The 22160-nt window shown below is 35.1% G+C and overlaps 2 protein-coding genes across 5 annotated transcripts in view; both read left to right on the top strand.

The window, feature by feature from the left end:
* LOC120305356 overlaps window positions 1–20973 on the top strand; it is a 61610-nt gene extending 40637 nt beyond the window's left edge. For 2 of the 4 annotated variants that reach the window (XM_039337073.1, XM_039337071.1), the window contains exons 4-5: window positions 5894–5947; window positions 20819–20973. In XM_039337073.1, the coding sequence (XP_039193007.1) occupies window positions 5894–5947; window positions 20819–20947 (183 nt within the window). In that variant the 3' untranslated portion in view covers window positions 20948–20973. Of the gene's footprint in view, window positions 1–5874; window positions 5948–20818 lie in introns of those variants that run through there. The other 2 variants (XM_039337074.1, XM_039337072.1) reach the window with 2 other exon arrangements.
* A 592-nt stretch (window positions 20974–21565) lies between these two features.
* SUPT7L (SPT7 like, STAGA complex subunit gamma) overlaps window positions 21566–22160 on the top strand; it is a 77628-nt gene continuing 77033 nt past the window's right edge. Inside the window, exon 1 of the mRNA XM_039337069.1 lies at window positions 21566–21649. The gene's annotated coding sequence lies outside the window, so the exon portion shown is untranslated. The remainder of the gene's footprint in view (window positions 21650–22160) is intronic.

The raw sequence follows: 22160 nt of genomic DNA on the forward strand, positions 1-22160 counted from the left end.
CACATGATTGTTTTTTCTTCTAATCTTTCAGGGAGAGATTGGTTGGCTTGTATTTGGCTTTTTGTAACTGAGGTTTCAGAAAGTGTGGACTTTCTCCCATCTGAAAAATCTGCAAATGCCCCAATCTCTAGGTGAAAGAAACACAGCAGTAATATATTTGAATGGGCAAAGTATAAGAGTTGTATGATCATTTCATTTTTTAGTTTGATCCCTGTAGGCAAGAGCAGGATTGAATTGTCAAGAAACTTAGCTTTTCAATCTCTAGCGTTTTTAACATAAATTTTATTGCTTTTGAAATAGTAACAGAAAAAGGGGAAAGAAGGAACAAAACACAGATATATTCCTTTTATTATCTGTAAACATTATGCAGATATATGTGTGTATAATTCTAATACACTTATATAACTATGATGCTTTTTAAAATCCACTATATTTGTATGAATGAGTCCCATATTTTATTATATTTATCCATACAAAGTCTGTGTATTATTCATTATTCACTCATAAATAATGTGTGAGCAAGTCCTCAGTCCTTTGAGTAAATGGAGCCATGTATTCATCTTTTGAGTGTTGCAGTACAATCTTTTTGCTATAGTAAAGGCACAGAGAATCTATTTTCATTGTCCAATTGTCAAATTTCACATACTAGATATGTAATTCAGGAGAATATGATACTCTGACAATTTTAGCTTTTGTTGCAGTCACAATTATATACTTCACTATTTTCCCCCCAAACGTAGTTTAATATAGCACATTGTAGAAACATGTCTTTTAAAATTTTGTTTTATTGCATTTGCAACATTATACTGTCATAAATAATCCTTTACTGTACAGGTGTAATGGGAGTCCAATAAACTCCTAAGCATTATTTTTTGTTGTGTAAGTAATAACATAAAGTCCATTAACACTCCCTATAGAAGTTGAGACACACTCCCATTGTCTAGGCAATATGGGACCCTCTAATTCTTTATTCCACTCAACTTCTAACTTCTGTATAACAAATTGATTGATTTATAACAAATACCTAAAAAAACTATTACAGTAATAGGTTTTTTTTTTTTTTTTAGTTTTAAAAGACTTAACAAATTGTTGTAGCAAGAAAAGCCAGAGGTACAAATACAACTAGATGAAACCTGGCTCAAAAACAGTAATTGTGAGAGGGACCTTGGAATCCTAGTGAACAATCAGTTAAACATGAGCCAGCAGTATGCAGCAGCAGCCAAAAAAGCTAATACAACCCTTGATTGTATAAACAGAGACATAGAATCAAACTCACATAAACTATTAATACTGCTTTATACAGCCTTAGTAACGCCACACCTGTAATATTGCACCCAGTTTTGGGTCACATTACAAAAAAGATGTTGAGACTTTGGAAAAAGTGCAAAGAAGAGCAACTAAGATGATTAAAGGCCTGGAGACTAAAACATAGGAAGAATGGTTGTAGGATTTGGGTTTGGCTAGTCTAGAGAAAAGAAGGATTAGGGGTCCCATGATAGCAGTATTCCAGTATTTGACGGGCTGCCATAAAGAACAGCTTATTTTTCCAAAGCACCAGAGGGCAGGATAAGAACAATGGATGGAAACTACTCAAGAAGAGAAGCAACCTGGAATTAAGGAAAAACTTCCTAACTGATTGTGAAATTCTAAGTGTTATTGTATATGGAATATTGTATGATGGTTGTTGACTCAGGAGATATAACTTACCAGTGTATTTTGTGCATTTTCCATGTCCTAAGATTCAACAAAATCACTTTTGGCCCTCTGAATGTTTCAAGCTGAATAAGCCATTGGAACAAAGTAATAATATATGTGGTATTCAGGAGAAATATGTAATAGAATAGATATATGCAGCTTGCGCATGGGAGAAGTAGAAAAAGGGCCTAATGAAGCATGGGGATGGAACTGTTTTTAAAGAGGTGAGAAAAAAGAGAAAGAATGGCTATCAAAGATTGCTGGAAAGGTCTGAACGACTTGGTGAGGAAAAAGCTGGTCCATCTCATTAAAAGCAATAGAAGTCTAAGGCATAAAGGGGGGGGGGGGAGATAATAAGATTGGAAAGAAGTAATTTGATATTAACCCTTCTTGGTATGACTTGCTATCTCACAATGAGTCTGCATGGTGTAATAGTTAATATATTGAACTGGGACTGGGGAGTTCAAAGTTCAAATCCTCATTTGAAGCCAGCTGGTGATTTTGACTTCAACTTCTCCTAGTTTAGCCTAACTCCCAGGCTGGTACATACAGTATATAAAATGAGGGCAGATGCTCAGTATATAAAATGAGGGCAGGATAAGAGCGAGTTAAATCTAGTGCTAAAGCAAGTTCAAGTCACGCCTTAGCCATGAAAGTCAGCTGGGTAGCTTTGGACAGTCACTCTGTCTCAGCCCAACCCACCTCACATGGCTGTTCTTGTGGAGAAAATAGGAGGAGAAGGGGTGTTGGATATGTTTGGCTGCCTTGAGTTAGTTGTAAAGCTAATAAAAGCAGAAAACAAACAAACAAATGTAATATTTGTGGCCTTTGCAACAGTTAACTTTTGAAACCATTGGAGAAGCTGTTGGGTGACTCTACTGCATGACAGTAGAAATTAATGTGGGCTGTTATGCATGTCAAGCAGATACTTAGAGGCAGGACAAGAGATGCAAAAAGCGGGGAGATGACTGATTTAGTGAACATAAGATAGTGGTATACTAGCTAAAGTGTTGAATTGGCATTGGGTTCAACCAGTGATGGGATTCAGATATGTGAACAACCGGTTCTCTGTGTGGATGCCGCTTCTAGAAGTCCATTCTGGGCCTGGGCAACAAAAAATTAGCTACCGGTTCTGCTGAACTGGTGCAAACTGGCTGAATCCCACCACTGAGTTCAACTCAGTTTCAAATCTACTCTCTGCCATCCCTGATCATTGAGTGGTGTACATTTTGTCTCAAGCTCTGAATGAAAGGCAAGATACAAATCTAATAAATATGAATACTTCTATAAATCTGGTGTTACTATTATACATTTTTATTGTATTGTGCTTTCTTCAGTTAAAAGTCAGCTATAGACTTCACCGGAGTTTTTTATCCCCAAATTTCCCTACTGGAGTTTTCAACATGCTAATTTCTTTAATATACATAAATTATTCTAATATAAATTTTCATGGTATGCTTGTTTTCTGTAAGGAAACATGGTATATTTTTGCAGATTTTTGATGAGAATAAAAACAACATCAGACTTTTTTTTTTACTGTTACTGTAAATGTGCAGTCATGATAAGACCAATTCCCTTACAAATCTATGTCAGATTCTTTCACATTGCTAAATAAGGAAGAACAGATGCAGGAAGTTTCAAGGAGAAATACTTGGCATCCCCAGCTATTGCTAATATAAATAGTTTAAACAAATTCTTAACAAAATGGGAAGATACGTTATGACATGACATTGCAGAATAAGAATTGGCAACTATGGGATCTTGTTTTGCTGCATTTAATAGTCAGTGATCTAGAAAAGTGGCTGGCACTATTTTTCCCTGGCATGGGGGAGTAGGAGCTTTACTTACTAGAATTTGGCGCATTAAGATGCTGCTAAATTAATTTATTTTAAAAGCTTTTAAGATTGCCTTAGTAGGGCAATACCTTCTCTAAGAGGCATACAACAAAAAGATAGCAAGAAATGTAATGTTAAGTCGCTAGTATTCAGTAGTAGCAGATAGCACTAACTTTTTCATACAATGCTCTATTTAGCCCTGCATAAAAAGTGACTGCATTTCAGCAACCAGCAAATGTATAGGGGTAGAGAAAAAGCAGGTTGTAACTGTATGTTATGAGGTCCTAATTAGATATTTTCCCCACGTAAGTTTTCATGTTCCACTGAAGAAAATGTAAATATAATGAGCAAGGACAAATAGACAGGAATTCTTAAAGTATAAGATTGCAGTCATTTTAAAAAAAATTGACAGGAACTCTGGGTATCATTACAAAATGACTCCCTTAAGGGTATGGTTGTTTACAAAATTGTTGTCATAGTGTATGTTGCCAATCAGAACATGATCTTTATTTTAAAAAATGAAGGTTTCTGAGATTGGTATAGTTGCGTGCATTTTCCTTGCTAACTTTTTCAGAATCTCACCCACCAACTGTCAGGTGCAAGAAATTGGGAACCAGGATTGCTTTCAAAAGTATTACAAGTTTATTTCATGTTACCTATACACAAGAATCTGTACTACTAACAGACAAGGCAAATTGGCACCAAATGAGAGTCAATGGATTTCAAGGTAACTAATGATGCATTTGACTCCACCCTCGGGCTCAGCCTGGTCATTTCCTACACTACCCCAGTCTGCTCTGTTCTTTTTAATTTTGTTTTTGTTTTTTTTTGTCTGAGCAATGAACTATGAATTAATTATTGTCTAGGAATGGCTGCATTGGGCTTATATGAAGTCCCCCTAGCCTAGTACAGTGTTACCAATTTTGACTGATTGATTCCAGTATTGCAGCCAAGTCTTTCCCAGTTGTACCTGCAGAAGCTGACCATTGATTGATCCTTTGACCTTCAGCATAGAAAGTATATGCTCTATTTCTTGTAATCCAGCAGACTGATTGTAGATAATCTCCCCAAAACTTTTCCTTTGCCCACAATTTGCTGGTTGATTGCTCTGCTTTATATTTCCCAGCTGAGAAGATACTTATAAAACATTGTCAGTTAATAATTCCAGATGCTAGTTAATCTGAATCAATTTTTCAGGGCTAATTTTGGATTAATCCTGGGTGATTCCTGTTTCTTTCTATCAACTTTGTTTTACCTGGAACAATTCCCCTTGTTCTAATTTGTAATTAGATAGGTTTCTAAACATGGAGTTGCTTTTAACTTGAATTTGTTTTTAAACTGGATTTCTGATAGTAGAGTTTCTCTTGTGAACTTCTGAGTTCATTTTGAACCTAATTAAGATGGGAAAATGAGGATATGCCATTTCTGATAGATCTTATTTGCCTAAATGATAATCTTTCAGGGTAAAATATTGGGGGATATACTGTGGTAATAATGGTTCCATTTTGATACGGTCTTTCATTAAACTGATGTTTTCATTGAGCTTTTTATGAGCTCTGGCATTCAAGAGTAGCAGTGTCTGTGGGCAATTAGGATGCAATTGGAGAAAGGCAGGTAAACCTTTACATAGTAGCTTTTTTGTTATCTCACTTCCATTACATGAGAAATACCAAGGGAAGAACCAACGTTCAGAGGACACATCTTTTGTCTTACAACGGCATAATTCAGCGATTGTCCTTTGAAATTTTTAAAGTTTAAAATTTATGTCATTTCATTTTTTTAAACTGTTGATTTCTCCTTAAACCTGTGTCATGGATTTAAATGGGTTTAATGGTCTTTTTCCTCAGTGAACACTGTAAAAATAATTGTTTAGGGAAGAGTAAAAATATTGCTAAACTAATATTTAAAATTTGAGTATGTAGGGAATCACAATGGCTATATATAGAGGAAAATGCTTGCGATTTTTTTTTAGAATGAATTGCATCTTGATAATCATATCAGGCACACAGCTGTGTGGAAGGCCATTTTAGTTAACCAAGAGTAAAATATAACAGGATAACATAAAAAAGGTGAGTTATCACCAAGGGAGTCCTATTATATACCAACTGGTAATACCTGCAACCAGAAGAAATTTAATCTCTTTTTCTTCTATCTCACTTGGAGATCACACAGTCATTCTGAGCTGCTCCCCATTTCCAACACAATAACACCCCTTAAGTTCAAAGTGGGATTTTTAAAAAAATATTTTAATGCACTCTTCATGCTCCTTTCTAGTATGCCACTGATGTTCATTATGAGGTGATGTTACATTCCTCATTCAAGCTTCAGCTGACTTTCACCTTAGGTTTTTGCTTCTCTTTTAGAAGATGCTGTTTAAGAAGAATTGTGGTACAAAGACAAGGATCATCAAAATTCGCGTAAGTTGAGCCATAGATACATTTTCCTTTTCCCTTCCTTCAGTTGTATCAAAATCATGTACATTCCGTAGAGCAAATATTCACAGCTGATGGCCTTCCAGTTCCCTTGTGAAAATTCTTGGTTTTTAGTAACATAGACTGGGAAGTGCAAAGAATTAAATGTAGAGGGGATAATCATATTAACTGAACTTGATTAATTGAATGAAAATGTGATTAAATTCATATTTAAAATATAAGTTTCAGCTCCCGCTTTTTTGTCCTTGCTCTGCTTATGTTCTGGAAAGCAATGTTTAGCATGTCATTCATTTGCTCTGAAAAATTTGCAAACAAACACATTTTTGTCATAGTTGCCATAGTTTCCTAGATAGTAGAAAGCTTAAAATGTAAAAGTTCTTCAACTATTAATTGCCTCAGAGGAAATTTTGAGTACCTCCTTTCAGGTGAAGAAGGTAGCAAATAAGCACAGTATCGTCAATCATGAAGAAAAAAGAGGTTTCATATTTTTATAATCTAAGTAAGGAGATTAAAAAAATTGGCTGTAAGATTAAGCTGGGATAGTCAGAGAAATACATTAATTAGGATATTATAGGATAAGTTAATGTTATAGGTTAAACTAGTAGGATAGTTTAATAACTGAAGGTAATACTCCTATAATAGTGACGATGGTATATTTACATATGTTTCCTTTTTTTATACTCAGCTCTTGCAAAATCCATGTTTTTTAATTCACCCTCTCCTAAGTCGCTTAACTTTAGCCAATGATGGATTGTATTATTGCTCCATTATGTCACAAGAACATTTCAGAAGATGTTTATATTCAAGCCATTTATTTTCTTGATGAAAGCTTATACACCACTTCAAATCACTGTAACACTAAATGGCTTGCAAGCATACTGATAGAATAACATAAAGAAATGCAGTAACCATAAAACAAATGCGAGTAACCGATCTAATCATCACAACCAGTAATAATACATGTTACTAGTGACCTTAAATTGTACCAGGTACAGCCACCTAACAGCTGCTTTGGTTCCCAAAAGCTTTTGGACTAGGCAAGTTTTTAAACACTTTGTAAATGTTAGGAGAGTACAGGTTTTATTCTGGATGGATTCCATTTCACACAAGGGAGCCTCCTGTAGAAATTGCTCATCACCACCACACCATAAAAGAAAGTGTTTCTGGGGCAGGCAATTTCTATTTGGAATAAAAGTTCTTGAAGATAACCAGCAGCTTGAATTACATTTCTGAATAATTAAGCCAAATGTAGGTGTGTATAAAGCCATATATTTGAGATGAATAAGAAATATTAGTTATTTAATACCAGAGAAAAACACATATCTGCTCTATCAATAGACCTGTTATAAAGAAGGAGAAACTATGTTTGTCATTGTATGAGGGAAACAATAGAAAATAATGTACTTGCTTTGCAGTTTATTAATCAGTAAAGTAATACTGATTTTTTCGTACATTCAATAGTACTTTTTCAACAAATGTGTTGTCTGAGTTTACATTCATTAATACAGATTTAATTCCTAATCTCTTAATCTTTCCTCGAGTCATTGATAAAATAAGTCCCAAGTTTGATAATATTCAGTTCTTCTTTTTCTTTCAACCTCAAAGTCAGTCTATCCATCTTCGCACATTCTAGTATTGTTTAAATTATTTCTTCATCTGATATTTCTTCATTTTTCCGATACTGTGCAAATATAATTCTTGCCACTGTTGTTACATATAGAATCAAATATATGCTTTGTTTATCAGTCTTTTCTGGCATTATACCTAATAAAAAAAGTTCTGATTTAAAATCTACATATTTTCCCAACATCTTTTCTAGCCACGTATGCATTTTTTCCAATAACTGTTTGCTTTGGCAAATATCCACCAAACATGGTAATAAGTACCCGACTTGTGTTTGCATTTCCAACATCTATCTGACACATTTTTTAAACATTTTTGCTAATCTTGCTGGTGGCAAGTGCCATCTATAAAACATTTTATATAAATTTTCTTTATAAGAAAAGGATTCATTAATTTTGAAATTTATTTGGCAAGGAAAGAAAGCTAGAATCAAGATGAAAATGTTACAAGAAGCCAAGGAAAATGGAGGTTTTGGTTTGCCAGAGTGGGTCTTATATTATCAAGCATCTGTATTAACATGGGTAAAAGAATGGAAAAAGTTATTATGTTTGGAGGGACATGATTTACAACTGGGGTGGCACAGTTTTTTATGGTATGGGAAAAATAAAATCCATAAGTACTTTCAAAACCACTATATAAGAAATGCACTATTATCAACATGGGAAAAAATAAAATGTAAAATATATCTGAAAATTCCAGGTTGGTTTTCAACAATGAAAGCATTCGTACATCCAAATTTAGTCAATTTTGAAAAAATCCGGACATACAGAGATATTCTAAATTCTGAAGGGAACTTAAAATCTAAACAAGAAATGGAAAATCAGAGTATCAATCTATCATGGTGGGCATACTTACAAATGTAAGTTATATATGATAAAGATGTTAAACTATGGATTTTATATGGAGCAAACCTTGTTTGATAAGATATTATTAACCTCTGATGAGAAACTAAGTAAATTTATAATTTTCTATTACATTTGAAAATGGAAAGCGAACAAGTTAAAGAAACAATGATAAGATGGGCAAAATTTTTTGGATCCAATATAGAATTAGAAAAATGGCAAAAACCCGTGGGAAAGAAATTATAAATTGACAATGTCAACTTCTTATGGACTCCTGAAGTTTCTGAACAGTTCTTCACAGTACTTCATTTTAGTGACTATGTATTAAGCTTTCAATATCCACAAGCTGAGGTATACTTTCCAGTTGAAATGCTATTTCTGTAAAACAGGGTACTATATACCTTTGCTAACCCCCAGAATAAATGGAATTTGTTTTGCCTAAAACTGAAACTTTGCACTCTTTTTCTGTTTTTCTTGTCCTTAAATGCTCTGCATTAAAATAAGGCAACTAGAAAATATAGATAAATTGGTCCCCATAAAGAAATAGGGTAGAGGTGTACACTGTGGAAGCATTTCAGGAATTATTTCTGCACAGCCTGTAGTTCTACAAATGAAATAATTATTTAATAAACTTAATTTAATTTCAGTCAGTTTGGTGTACTGGTTAAAAATCTGACTTAGAAACCAGGAGGCTATGATTTCTAATTTTGCCTTAGGTATGAAAGCCAGTTGGGTGACTTTGGGCCAGTCAGTCTCTGAGCTCAACCCACCTCATAGGGTTATTATTGTGGGGGAGATAGGAGGAGAAAGCAGTATTATGTATCCCGAAGGTGCTTTTCCAAAACACAATTGGACTTTCTTGTTTTTTTCCTTGAAAATGTTTCGCTTCTCATCCAAGAAGCTTCTTCAGTTGAAGAAAAAAGTCCAGTTGCGTTTTGGAAAAACACTTTTGGGACAACCATGATCTGGAGGATTGAGAATCTCCATAGACGAGTATTATATATGTTTGCTTCCTTGAGATACCTATAAAATAATAAAGGTGGGATAAAAATCTAATAAATATACTCAAATTCCATACCTTTCATCCTGTGATTTCTACTTCTTGTGAACATAGAGCAAAATTTGAGGATGGATTGATGCAGATGCCAAGTAAAGGCATCTTGTTTATGATAATTGTAAATTGACAGATGCCTTTAATGATGGAAGCAGAATCCTAATCTGTCTGGGCCTTTTTTCCCCAGCCAGAGCCTTTTGACATTGCTAGCCTAAGTCAGCCAATGTTTTCTGCTAGTTTTTTTTTTTTTTTATGGAGGATAACTGAGGAAGTTCTAATGAATCACTATTGAGTGATTTGCAGCAGATTGCTGCCAAATAACCAGAACTTTTTAATGTTTTTTCTATAATGTCATGCTTTTCCCATAGTTTTTGTAAGGGAACTAATTTGGTTAGCTTGCTCACTGCTGCATAGTGGCTATTCTTTCTTCTGATTTCCTGAAGTAAAGCTCAAGAACACATCTTCATATTGCCCCATAGGACACTCACTTCTGAAAGCCATTCTGCAATCTGTCACCCTGCCTTGATTTTTTTTTCTTAAAAGGACAAGGAGAAAAATACAATTAAATAGATCCTAAATGATGCTACTGTAGATGTTAATTTCACTATGTAAACCTCACCGTTCTGAAGTTTAAAGGATTTGGAAAACTTGTTTCCATCTCTGAGGCAAAGGAAAAAGGAAATACATTTCTATGGATTAAGGCAAAATGCAAACTAGGAAAGGGATTTGTTCCCAGATTAGCATGGATTGCTGTGGCCCACAATTCTCCATAGCATTCTTAGGTCTAGAGAAAGAGAGATTTGTGCCTTTTGGGTGTATGTGAGTCTGCTCTGTTTTTCAAAGCAGTGCAGGATTATTCTTATTCTTTCACCAGCAAATATATTACCACCTAAAGCAGAAAAAGAGGTTTGTTTTCCTAGCCGTAATTATGATTTCTATTTCTAGCTTTTCTTCTAAAACCTGCAAAGGCGGTACCCAGTAAATCAAGGCATGCAAAAATGCCATTTTAAAAATGTGGAAGCAAAAGTGAATTAAAAAATGCCATGTAGCCTTTGAGTGCATCATGCATAAAAATGATCTATAAGGTAACTGTTGCAAGGGCTTAATTTGTACCACGTTTTTGAAATCATCTGGAAAATGACCTTTTAGGCCATGGAACAAGATCCTTTGAAAATATGATATGAAATAAAAACCTTTATAGGTGCTATTCTTCTGTCATGGTAATAATGAGTAATTGGAAACTTTAAAAATTGTGGAGAAAATAGCTTTATACAATGAAGATTCTGTACCGAAAGATGAGAGTGAGTACCATAGATTTACAGCCTCCTAAATATATTTGAAGACTGCTGTATATAAAGGTGATGGAAGAATTTAGTTTTCTGATGCAGTGGAGAGCATGGCGAAAACAAATTAAAAGCAAAGGAATTTAGGCTAAGCATTAGGAGGAACTTCCTGGCAATAGGAACTGCTCAGCAATGGAACAAGCTGTCTTGGGAACCTATAGACTTTCTTTTAAGCAGAGGATAAACTGCCATTTATTAAAAGTGCTCCAGCAGCAAATTGCCACTATTGAACAGGGCTGGAATTAGTGATGGAAACTCTTTACAAGCATGTGATTCTTAGACCCACATGTTAATTTTCTTATGGGTTTGCAATAATGAAAACAATTTTGTTCTATATATTTGCATAAACAATTTCTTTTCTAAATTCAGTAAATGAACTGGCTAAGTTGGAGCAGATAGAAATTCTATTAATCTATTTAATAGCTAGAATGTTCTTGTTCACTTGTCAATAAACATACCTATATCAAAATATGCTTTATGGAAATCTAGATAATTGGCATCCCTTGATGCTTTGCTGCATAAGTGATTTGTATGGCTTAATTCTGCACTGAAAAAAAAAACACAATAACATTTCTGAAATTTATCTCTGGATAGGAAAAATTAGACATATCTTTTCAAAATTATCTATGCATGCCCAGAAACCCATAGAGATTTTGCACATATTTGATATTAAGAATAAATGAAATGCAACAACAGATATATTTATATAAAAATACATTTATAGTGTTGGAGGAGGGGAGATTACATGACTGTTTTTCAAATATATTGGGAATAAATTGGTGGAAATTTCATCCAGTGATCTGGGAGAAAGAGGTTTTTCTCTACAGAGGTAGTAAATTGTCAGTGTTCTTTTTTTTCTTTGTGATGCTTGTGGGAATTTGATTCCTTTTCATTTAATCCTTTTGCTGTATAATAATACACCCAAGATTCTTATCCTTGACCTCTGCCAGTAAAGCAGTTTTTCCAGAGGCAAGTGTACTGTGCTGGCATGTGCAGCACTAATGCCTTTCTGAATGGATAATATTGTTTGCCTTGGATGGCTTAGCTTTATGAGAGTGCAGTGTTTAGAACCAATGCAAATTATTGGGTGTTCTATGCATGAACATCTTCACTCATTGCACATTAGCCATAAGGAAACTATTCATTCCTTGTGCTGTGGATCCTTGGGGTTAGCATCTGATTTGCATTACATATAAAGGCCATAAAGTCTTAGAAGTACATGTGCCAGCAGCACCCTTTCAAAGCTACACCCTTTCAAAGCTTGTGTTGGTAGAATGCTGGTGCTACAGACATTTCTATAGCTCAGTGGTAAAGAATACAGATTTATCTCTTGGAATTTCCAGCAAGACCAGAGAAGATCCCTGTCTGAAATTTTGGAGAGCTGGAAGTTTTTCTTACATTGAATCAAAATTTTGGTCATACTGTATTGACTGGCAGCACTTTTTGAGATTTTTAAGCAAGGACTTTAAATGCAGATAGTAATGGAGACTTTTTATTTATTTTGATGCAAATGGCTTATAGCCTGCTGTGCTTTAGTTACTTTAGAACTATACTTAAATAGGAAAGAGGTCTGAGTCAATATAATATAGATGCTGTTTTCTTAATATGGTTTTGATGGGATATTATGGAAATTCCAAATTGACCTCTGTAAAATTAGCCTCAATGCTAACAAAAAATCTACTTTGCTGTGAAATATTAGGAGCTTAAAGAAACTGGTTCTCTTGGAGCCCTCTTCTCCAGCTGAAGTGTTCTATTATGTTGGAATTATAGCTTCAAGAACTGCTGTATTGACTGAGAATTTAGAAAGTTGTAGTCTCAATTTATCTGGAATGACCGTCTTGGAATAAATTGGCTATAATCCCATATTTGTTATGCCAGGGACTTTTTATACAATATTGCTTCCTGTATGGCATTGCTTCCTCTTTGATAACTTTCTAGACTGAATCATATCAAAAATTGAATTCTAAATATTCTTTCAACTGTACTGAATTCCTACTTCTTTGGCATGTTCATAGTTTATACTTCTATTCTGCAGTAAAAGAAATTTCTTCATGAGCTCTTTGAATTAACATTGACTTCATTTCAGAAGTATCTGAACAATTTGTTACATTAGCCCTCTGGCTAAAAGGTATGGCTGTTTCCATTGCTTGCCAGGAGCCTAACCTCATTCAGATAGTCTTGAGTTTTCATCCAACCATCATGATTCTCTTGGGAAGTTGTATAATTGGCTACAAAAACAGGGAAAGCAGCATTGCTGGATCGTACAAGCAAGAGGTCTTTGGAATAGAAACCAAATGCATGAAAGTAAGAGAAGATGCATTCCAGTAGTGCACATAAGCTCTTCTCTGGGACCCACAAAGATCACAAAATCCAGAGAAAATAAGAAAAGTTAATGACCTATTGTCCTCATTCCCAAATTAGGGAAAGCAGATAGCTACTGAGTCACAATTCTGTTGTTTTATCCATGTAAGGGAATTAGGTATCTATCTGTTACCAGGCCAATTTACAAGTAGAACATATTTTAAAATATCCCAGTCTGTTCCGTTGATACAAACACATACAAATATATTTTTTACTTGTGTTTCAAATGTTCTTTTTGTAATATAGCATACCAAAATCATTTTAAGTGCAAAGACAGTGAGGATAAATAAAAGCTACGGTTATCTTGTCTTGATGTGAGTAAGAATCAAGATCCAGCTAATTTTCTAATATCCCTGGTTATGTGTAACGGAGCATAAAGCCTCTCTTTGTAAAGAGCTTTTCAAAGAAGATTGGGCATTGTCTAGTTATCCCTTTGTACAATTGCCAGTGGCCACCTGACAACTTTGTAAATACATTAGCTCTGGGTTTTTTTTGCCCTTAATGAGGACATGAGCATGTTTATTTGACCTTTTCACATAAAGCCACCCCAGCAACATTGCAACTACCCTATGAGGGAACTAAACAAGTATTTATCCTTTCTAATATTGTAAGTTGGAACTTTAATTCAACCATTTTAAAGGATATAATATGCCAGATATTCTACAATGCGATGGACTTGAACCATTGCCAGAAGTGAATGCTTAGAAAGTGTCTGGGTAAAGGAACTGTCCTGGAACACAATTCCAAATTAGTGAGGGACATAATATCAGATTATATCTGCCAGTACAAGCAGAGAGAGAGATCACATAAAGAGAAGGGAAAACTCTCTTATTGGAAATAAAGTACAAGCCAGTGGAACATTGCTGATGCCAATCAGACTAGCAGTTTCTTCTGTAATTATGAAATTGTTGATACCCTGTATTTCCTCAAGTTAATGGTAGAAGTTAAAACAATAATTTGATAATCAAAAGAATTTCAGAAACAATTGCTTAAAAAGCTGCTCTAAAATGCACCTGGGAAAATGAAAAGTATACTCAGTTATCGAATATGATAACTGATTGATTCTACAAATAATATAATTCAGTAGAGTGGTAGTAACAAGTACCTCCAAGACCTGCAAAAGAAGGATGCAATATTTGCAGTGGTGGGATTCAGCCGGTTTGCACCACTTCGGCAGAACCGGTAGCTAATTTTTTGTTGCCCAGGCTCAGAATGGACTTCCAGAAGCAGCATGCACACAGAGAACTGGTTGTTCCCATATTTGAATCCCACCACTGAGTATTTGGCACTACCATTGTTGTCCTCAGGACCTAAAGCCAACCAACCAAACCAGGAATAAAATAATGGGGAGTGGGGAGAGAAAAGACTTGCTTGAATAAAGCAGTGGTTTAGCAAGTCGGGCCAATGGCTTAATCCCCAGCCACGAATGCTAGATTTGGCTTTCATCTACAGCCACATATCTACAGCTGATTTAAACCAGATGAGGCTTTCTGTCAGCTTATTTTTGTCTGTGGGTGGGCTAAAAAAGTAGCAGAGTATAAGATCAACATTAGAATGTGGATTGGAAATGGTCTTATCCCCGAGTGTCTGAAATCCTTACTGATCTAATACAATTGTTTCCTGCTTATTTGTGATATACACTTTGAAGGGAATGTTAGGATTAGGATAATACCTCTAAAACCATTGGAAATCTTAATGGGGGATGATAAGAAAGTGTCTTTAACTGAGTGAGAAGTAGATTTGTGGTTCCTCAAAATATAGTCTCTTGTGCTTTAGGCGCAAATATAGACTTTTTTTTACCTCCAGGTTTCTTAGAATACAGCTCCAGTTGGCTCAGTCAGCATTGTCTGTACTTTGGAGTCACTGGAATCCCAATCCCAATCAATTAGAGGGCACCAAATTGAAAAAGCTGCACAAAAAAACTTCATTCAGGCTATTGGCATTGTAAAAATAAAGAAAAGCAAATTTCTGCATTCTTGTGGTGTCTTTCATGCTGTAACAAGTTTGTCTGCCCAAGGTCAGAAGCAGAAACAGCCAAGCTTTTTACATACCGGATTATCAATGCTTTGTATTTTATTCTCTATAGTTTTATGTAGTCTACAGAGTTCTTTGATCAATGAGAGCTCCAAAATAATGATAAATACAATGGAAAAACAGTAAGGTTTCCTTAATTATAAGTGATATTGCCAATGGCTTATTATTCTTTACATGTCCTCCATTTTCGAATTGGTAAACTTTTATGTCTGTCTGGATTGTTTTTTGATAAATCATATGCTAGATGAGACTGCAAAAGAGAGTACGTGCTTTGCACAAGGCTAGTAAGTGGCAAGCATGCCATAAAGAGCAGAGAATTGGCTGAAGATTGGTCAGAACCTCAGTGTTACAGTGTTACATTTACACTATTTCAAGGATAGCATTACAAGGTAATTTTGGTAACAATAGTTTTTAAAATAGTTTCTTACAGCCCACCAAAAATCTAATAGAGAAACAGCTAGTCGTTCCCCTTTTTCACAGAGAGTCTACTATTGGATGGAGAAATATGCTTCTAAATGTGATTTTTAGAATAAAAACTTTCTGTAAAATTCACTAAGGTTTAAAACGGGCACTGAATACTGTTTCTATTTGAATTATTGTACTGTTTTCCACCACTCTTTCAAGTTTTTTATTATTATTATTATAGTCAGGAAGAAAATCCATTATAAAGAGAAGAACAAAATATGATCATAACACAAATCATATTACAAGTGATGTTTCTTGTGGTGTCTTTGGTGCCTTTTGAGTTTGGTTGCTTGTTTGTATATGTTACTTTACCCAACTAGGTAAACAACATCACCAGTGTGACTAACAGTAAGATTTGCTCCACGTCTGAAAGTAGACAGCTAAGCTCAGAGAGCAGCCAAGAACTCCATACTTCAACCCTGAATGACATATTTACTCTTCTGTTATTTCTTCTTGCAGGCTAATTACATCTCCACTGAGAGGTTTTCCTTTGCCTTTATGTTGTTAACATGCCAACTGAAGGGCAGAAAGGCAATTCCAAAGCAGAGGAGCCACCTCGTAGGTGGTACATGTCTTACTTTTATCCATCTTCTTCTTGAGAGACCTCTTGTGACTTGCCCTCAGACCTATCTTATGTCTAACTGGGATATGTTAAATGGGCATATATCTAAGGAGATATATACTTGAAATATTTACTCGATATATTTCTTTACTTGATATATATTGATATACTTGATATATTTCTCATGGAACCTTCATGGATCAGAATGGTACCAACAAAACAAAGTCAAAATTTTGGAGCCATAGAATGCTGTATCTTCAAACCAACTAACAATCCAACATTTTTTGATTTTCCATGCTTGAATATTTTCATCATAACTGGCACTTTGTTTAATGAGCCATATTTCTGTGAAATCTTGTGTTTTCCATTAATGTGACCCCATAAAAGACTGGTCCTGGCTTTACTTCTGCAATGCCACACTACAGAGTTTAAGGTTCTCTTCTCCCTTTCCTTGATGGATTAGCTCCATTGCTTGCCTGCAGCCAAAAGTTCCAGCTGCTGTTTGTTCACTGATCCTGTTGGTTGCCATTTTTCATTGAAGAGAAGTGCCAAACTCTTTGTCCACTTTCCTTGCCTCCCTATCAGTAGAGTACTGGCAAGCAGCTTCCTTGCACGGGGAAGGACAAATCTGTATGATTAATTCTGCCCCTTTAACTCTAAATAAAGGTTGCTATGTTACTCTCCAACTTTGAGGCCTGCCAGAGCACACACCATCCATAATGCCACAGCAGGCGGCTGGTGAATGGAGACTTTTTAAAATATTCCTCTCCTGCTGTGTTCTTGCTGTTAGCCAAGCCTTCTGGCTGTGTAGGAGGATGTTGGATATGATTTCATGAAACAGAGCTATAGTTGGTTAATTTCTAGGCTGAGCACTAGTTTCTTTTCCCATAAGCTGGCACCTTGGCATGTGGAGGGGAGAGAGAAATTCATTTGATTTGCATTTATCTGCACACTGTCCTAACTTGTCCTTCCAGAGCCAAAGTATGAAACAAAATGGAGTTGGTATGCAAAATCATGATCTTTTTAAACAGCAAAGCCTTACACAATATCACAAACACAAAATATACTATATACTAATAAGAACTTGCAAAAAATTGGTTTGCAAAAATCCATATATTAGTGTTCTGTACAAAAGTCCTTAGTTTTTGAAAAATGTAGCTGAAAGAATAGGTATGATTTTTATAAAAAGGTTGCAAAGCTAAGGATGGGGAAATAAGAAGAACTCAACTGCCCAACTGAAATGGAAGGTTCACCCTTATTTATTTGCTATCTGAATGAGGCGTTTTTGTTAAAAAAATCTACTTCATATTAAAATTATTTTGTGTTATAAATGTTTTGCTTTATAACAAAGATTTTGTTTGATAGTGCTGAAATTCCTTCTTAATACAAGACAGGGCTAAGTAATATTACTTGTCTCACAAAGTGTAGAAAACTCTTTTTATAGCAAAAATCTCTGAAGGTTTTTATATTTGGAGAAGTCGGCTGCCTTTGCAAATACCCATTTATAGAAGATCTCCCCTGCTTTGTTTGATAAGAAATAAAATATGTATTTTCTAAAAGGCCAACTGATAAGACTAAAATAAAAGTAAATTGTCCAGGAACTTGAGCTTCTCCATTTAAAATATTGTTTGGTTACACTGTTTTCTTGTTTTGAATGTATAAACAGTTATGCATAAATAGTAATTATGCATTCAAACTGGCAAAAAATGTGTTTGACTCTGCACCAAATAGAGGAGTCGACTTCTGTTCACTTGAGATTGATTGAAACGTATCATATGGAGGGGGATATCTAAATTTTAGGAAGCACCTATATTAAAATAGTTATAGGAGGTATAAAAAAAAATCAAACCATTCACTGTTGCCAGACATTCTACATGATATAGAACTGGAAAAGAGAATGTCAATATTGGACTATTCAGTCTCAATAATTTAGATTTCAGATTACTTAATTCCTCCCTCTGTCCAGCAGATTCAACTTGCTAAAGAATGTACTCTCATATTGACCCTCAGAATTTACAACCAATTACTTTTGTGACTTTTAAAACAGAAACACATATTTTTATTTCAAAACCCAAGAGAGAGAATGGATAACTTAGCTGTCCACTATGCCATCTTCTGCTACACTTGTATGTAAAAACATCCATATTATTAGGATTTTATTTTTCTCTGAAAATGTGTTTGCAGATTAACTGATAGGCAGAATTGCAGACGTAATTGGCAAAACTGAATCAAAGTAACGTAACTGCAAAAGTTTACAGATATAAAATATACATATTTGGAAAAGACAATGGGGCAAGAAAAAAATGCAACAGTTTAGGTCTCTAAACCAAATGATTGTGTAAACATTCATAAAATGCTAACTAATGTATTTGTGGGTTTTATTTTACAGCCACCATTAATGGTATGTAATTATATGCTATTATAATTACATATTATTAGAATTATAACCTGAAAAACTGTGGCACTTTGGGGCAAATTAGAATTCGGCATTCCTAGCATTAATGCTCAATAGCATGCTTTTATGTAATTTTTTAAAAAAGGAAAACTTTTTCAGCAATACAACAACCATTATATAAAAGATTTTAGTGGGTCCATAAAGAAATGCATGTATATATATTTGTGTATATATAATGTATAACTAGTTATGCCATAACTAGTTAGGCTTATGTATACCCTCAAGGAAGGCTGAGTGAGCTGTAGTCCATGAAAAATTGTACTATAATAAATGAATTAGATCTAAAGTGCTACAATAGATCAACAAGTTTGTTTCTCCATATGCCGCTTCTTGTATGACTTTATTCCAGTTTTGACTCAGCGTATCTCTCCTGTTTCTTGCTACAGTTTATTGCACAAGTCAAATCAATAACACCCCCACCTTTTTCTCCAAAAGTAATGTTCCTATTGCATCAGGAAGCAGCCTCTTGGCTAGAGCTGAGTAAAGATACTCTAAAGTTCATGCAAGCAGTATCCTTTATATTGTAATCAAAGAATATTTAAATGTGTAATTTGATCAGGCTGTCAAACTGCTGAGTTGTACCTTCTGTTAAAATGAAATGTCTCTTCCAAGACTAGGAAGGAAGGAATGGTGCAGATAATCTGACGGACCTTTTTCCATCAGACAAAAAGATTTGACTTGGCTCAGTCATACAGAAGAACTTAACGTTCACGACCTCTTAAATCAAAACCCATTAAGGAATGTGCAGTATCCAGGAGTGAAATCCTGGATACAGTGATCACCTCATGACAACATGATCCTGAAGTGTAAGAGGTCACTTCTAGACAAAAGAGCTGCTAATTGTTTGTTAAAAATCCAAATCATTTGTAAAAAGACTAGCGTCCAAAATGGTTAAGCAAACTCTGGCATTTGGGAAGCTGTGCTGAGTTGGTAATGAGGTGGGAAAAAAGGAAAAGAATAAGCAATGTGTTTAAAATTTAATCTGGTTATACCCAAAGTTCAATTCTCTTCAAAGAATGCTGATCCAGCTTTTGTAAAATAAAGCTGCTGCTAGAAAAAAATGAGAGAAGTAGATGTTTTGGTTTGATTACTTTTTATCATCTGATTGACAATTTTGTTCCAGTAATTATTATTGGGTTTTTATTTCATCTTTATATATACAGTAAAGTAAGCAGTGGCTTATTTTCTTCTGTCCTTCAGATGGGCTGGACAATAATTCCCCTCATACTCCTGCCCCATGCAGAGTATCATTCTGTCACGACTATGTAAATTTATTGTAATTTATAACTAATAAGGCTGTTACTGCTAAGTCATTATAACTGAGCTTTTAAAAAAATAGTTCTTTAATTCATTTTCACGACCTTCTAACATTAATGAAAGCATTTAAGCAAAGACACTAAATTGTGAGAAGATTTTTGATGAAAAGATTTTGTGTAGTTTTGATGGTCTAGTGTAGGATAGAAAGTTGGGGATGGATCAATAATTATTTTCTAGTACTAATTCTTTAATTGCTCTTCTCTTGTTGAATAAATACAAAAATATAAATATACACTGAAGGGAATTTTCTAGTACTATAAAGTACTACCTAGTAACCTTTAAACCAAAATATCACATATAATAAGAAAGTTTAACTTGCAGTCACGATTTAACTACTGTTAGGACATCATTCATATTATATACATATTATGTATTTAACACATATTTTCTGCTTTCCTTTCTTCAACCTTTTTAAAGATTTTGATTTATTACTAATTTACTATTATAAAGCTTTTGAATCGCTTCAATTGTGATATATTACTTCCGAGTTCCACAACATTTTTGGCTTTGCAGATCAGTGGGGGGGGGGGGAGAGAGAATGGTTCTGCACGCACAGCACCATTTGCGTGAGTGGTGGGCGCATGTGCTTACCCACTGCTTGTGTGAGTGGGGATGTGCTCACTTACTCGCCACTTCCACGGTTCCAAAAGGCTCAAGGCCTGGTAGTGGGCTGTTGCCCAGGGGTTGGTGACCCCTGTTGTAATTTAACAAATGGATAATGGATGATCACTTCCCCACCTGCTGTCATTCATTTATCCTATGGGAACTAGTAATTATCTTTCTTCTTCTTCTCTATGCAGCATATCAACAGCAGTCGGCCCTCACCCCACTTTGTGTATGATCCATCGATTTTTGCCTTCCAATCCCTGAGCACCTTGAAGCCTTTGAGCCCAATAGCTCCAGTTGAAGAACCATCATGTGCCTACTGAACGATGTACTCAAAAGTCTCAGGAATCATCATATCAACCAGCTGCCCAAGGGACATGGAGAGCACATATCTGCAATAGGTTCCAGGATCCTTGGTATCAGGAGATTGGTGTCTTGACTCTTGTCTGTTTTACATGCCATTATAATTTCTGAAGATTGTCAGAAAGGAAATGTATGTGCATCAACCAAGCTAGGCACATAAATTGCGATGCAACTATCAAGATACTATTGATTCACAGAAGGCTGGTTTCTTATAAATGGAGTGAGCATATTACCCTTATAACTGATCTTCAGTGAGTGGTAGCATTTAGCCAACCTTGACTTATTTCAGAACCGAAACTGGGTAAGGCCTGGTTAATATGTAGAACCACCTGAGCAGTTCAAAGTTGTTAGCTGGATTGGTAAACAGGAAAGAAAGGGGAAGGACATCACAAACCAATTCCATAACATTGCCAAGAAAATAGCATGGATGCAGTCCTAGGAGTTGAGCTCAGCTTGAGAGCATCTTCACAATATATTATAAATGAGCAACTGCGCATGTGCTAAAACCCCAGCAGTAAGCAGCTTTCTTGTTCTTTATCTAAGAGAATTATTCCTTGTATGTAGGAATGTTCAGTACACTAGGATTTATCCAGGAATTGGAAGGATCTCTGCTTTTAGTATGAGTCTGAAAGACTAGAAACATACGATCTTCATCTCCCAGGGTAGGTAAACTTATTTGGTTTTGTGCCATCAAGTTATAAGGTAAAGCAAGAAGCTTACTGAGCTGTGCAGCAACTGAATTGCTTTGAAATTAGTAGAGTATGAAGAGACAACTGTATATTTGTTCAGCACAAATAGAATTAGAGCTCTACAGAGTCTTAGGATATACAGTAAATGGATAGATATTTGCAGGTAGAAGAATAAATGAGAAGTTATAATTTCCTTTGACTTGTCTGGGTATCCTTTATAAAGCCGTGTGAATGTTGCATGTTCTTTTAGTGAAGTTGGAATGAATACTGCAATGATTGGTTTGCACATCCAACAACATGTCTTATAGCATCCACTTTAAACAACTTATGAAATTGTAACAAAAGCAGAAATAGGACTATAAGTTGCGTTTGATGTATAACCCACTGGTTTAGGTGGATGTTATGTTAGACATAAATATGTGGAAAGAAATACTTCACAGGTATTTGCATCATGATCTGTCTTTTTAATTTTGTTTTTTGCTGG

Source organism: Crotalus tigris, unplaced genomic scaffold (assembly GCF_016545835.1).
Source record: "Crotalus tigris isolate CLP2741 ecotype Arizona unplaced genomic scaffold, ASM1654583v1 scf7180000017668.6805642782:7212621, whole genome shotgun sequence".
Classification (NCBI taxonomy): domain Eukaryota; kingdom Metazoa; phylum Chordata; class Lepidosauria; order Squamata; family Viperidae; genus Crotalus; species Crotalus tigris.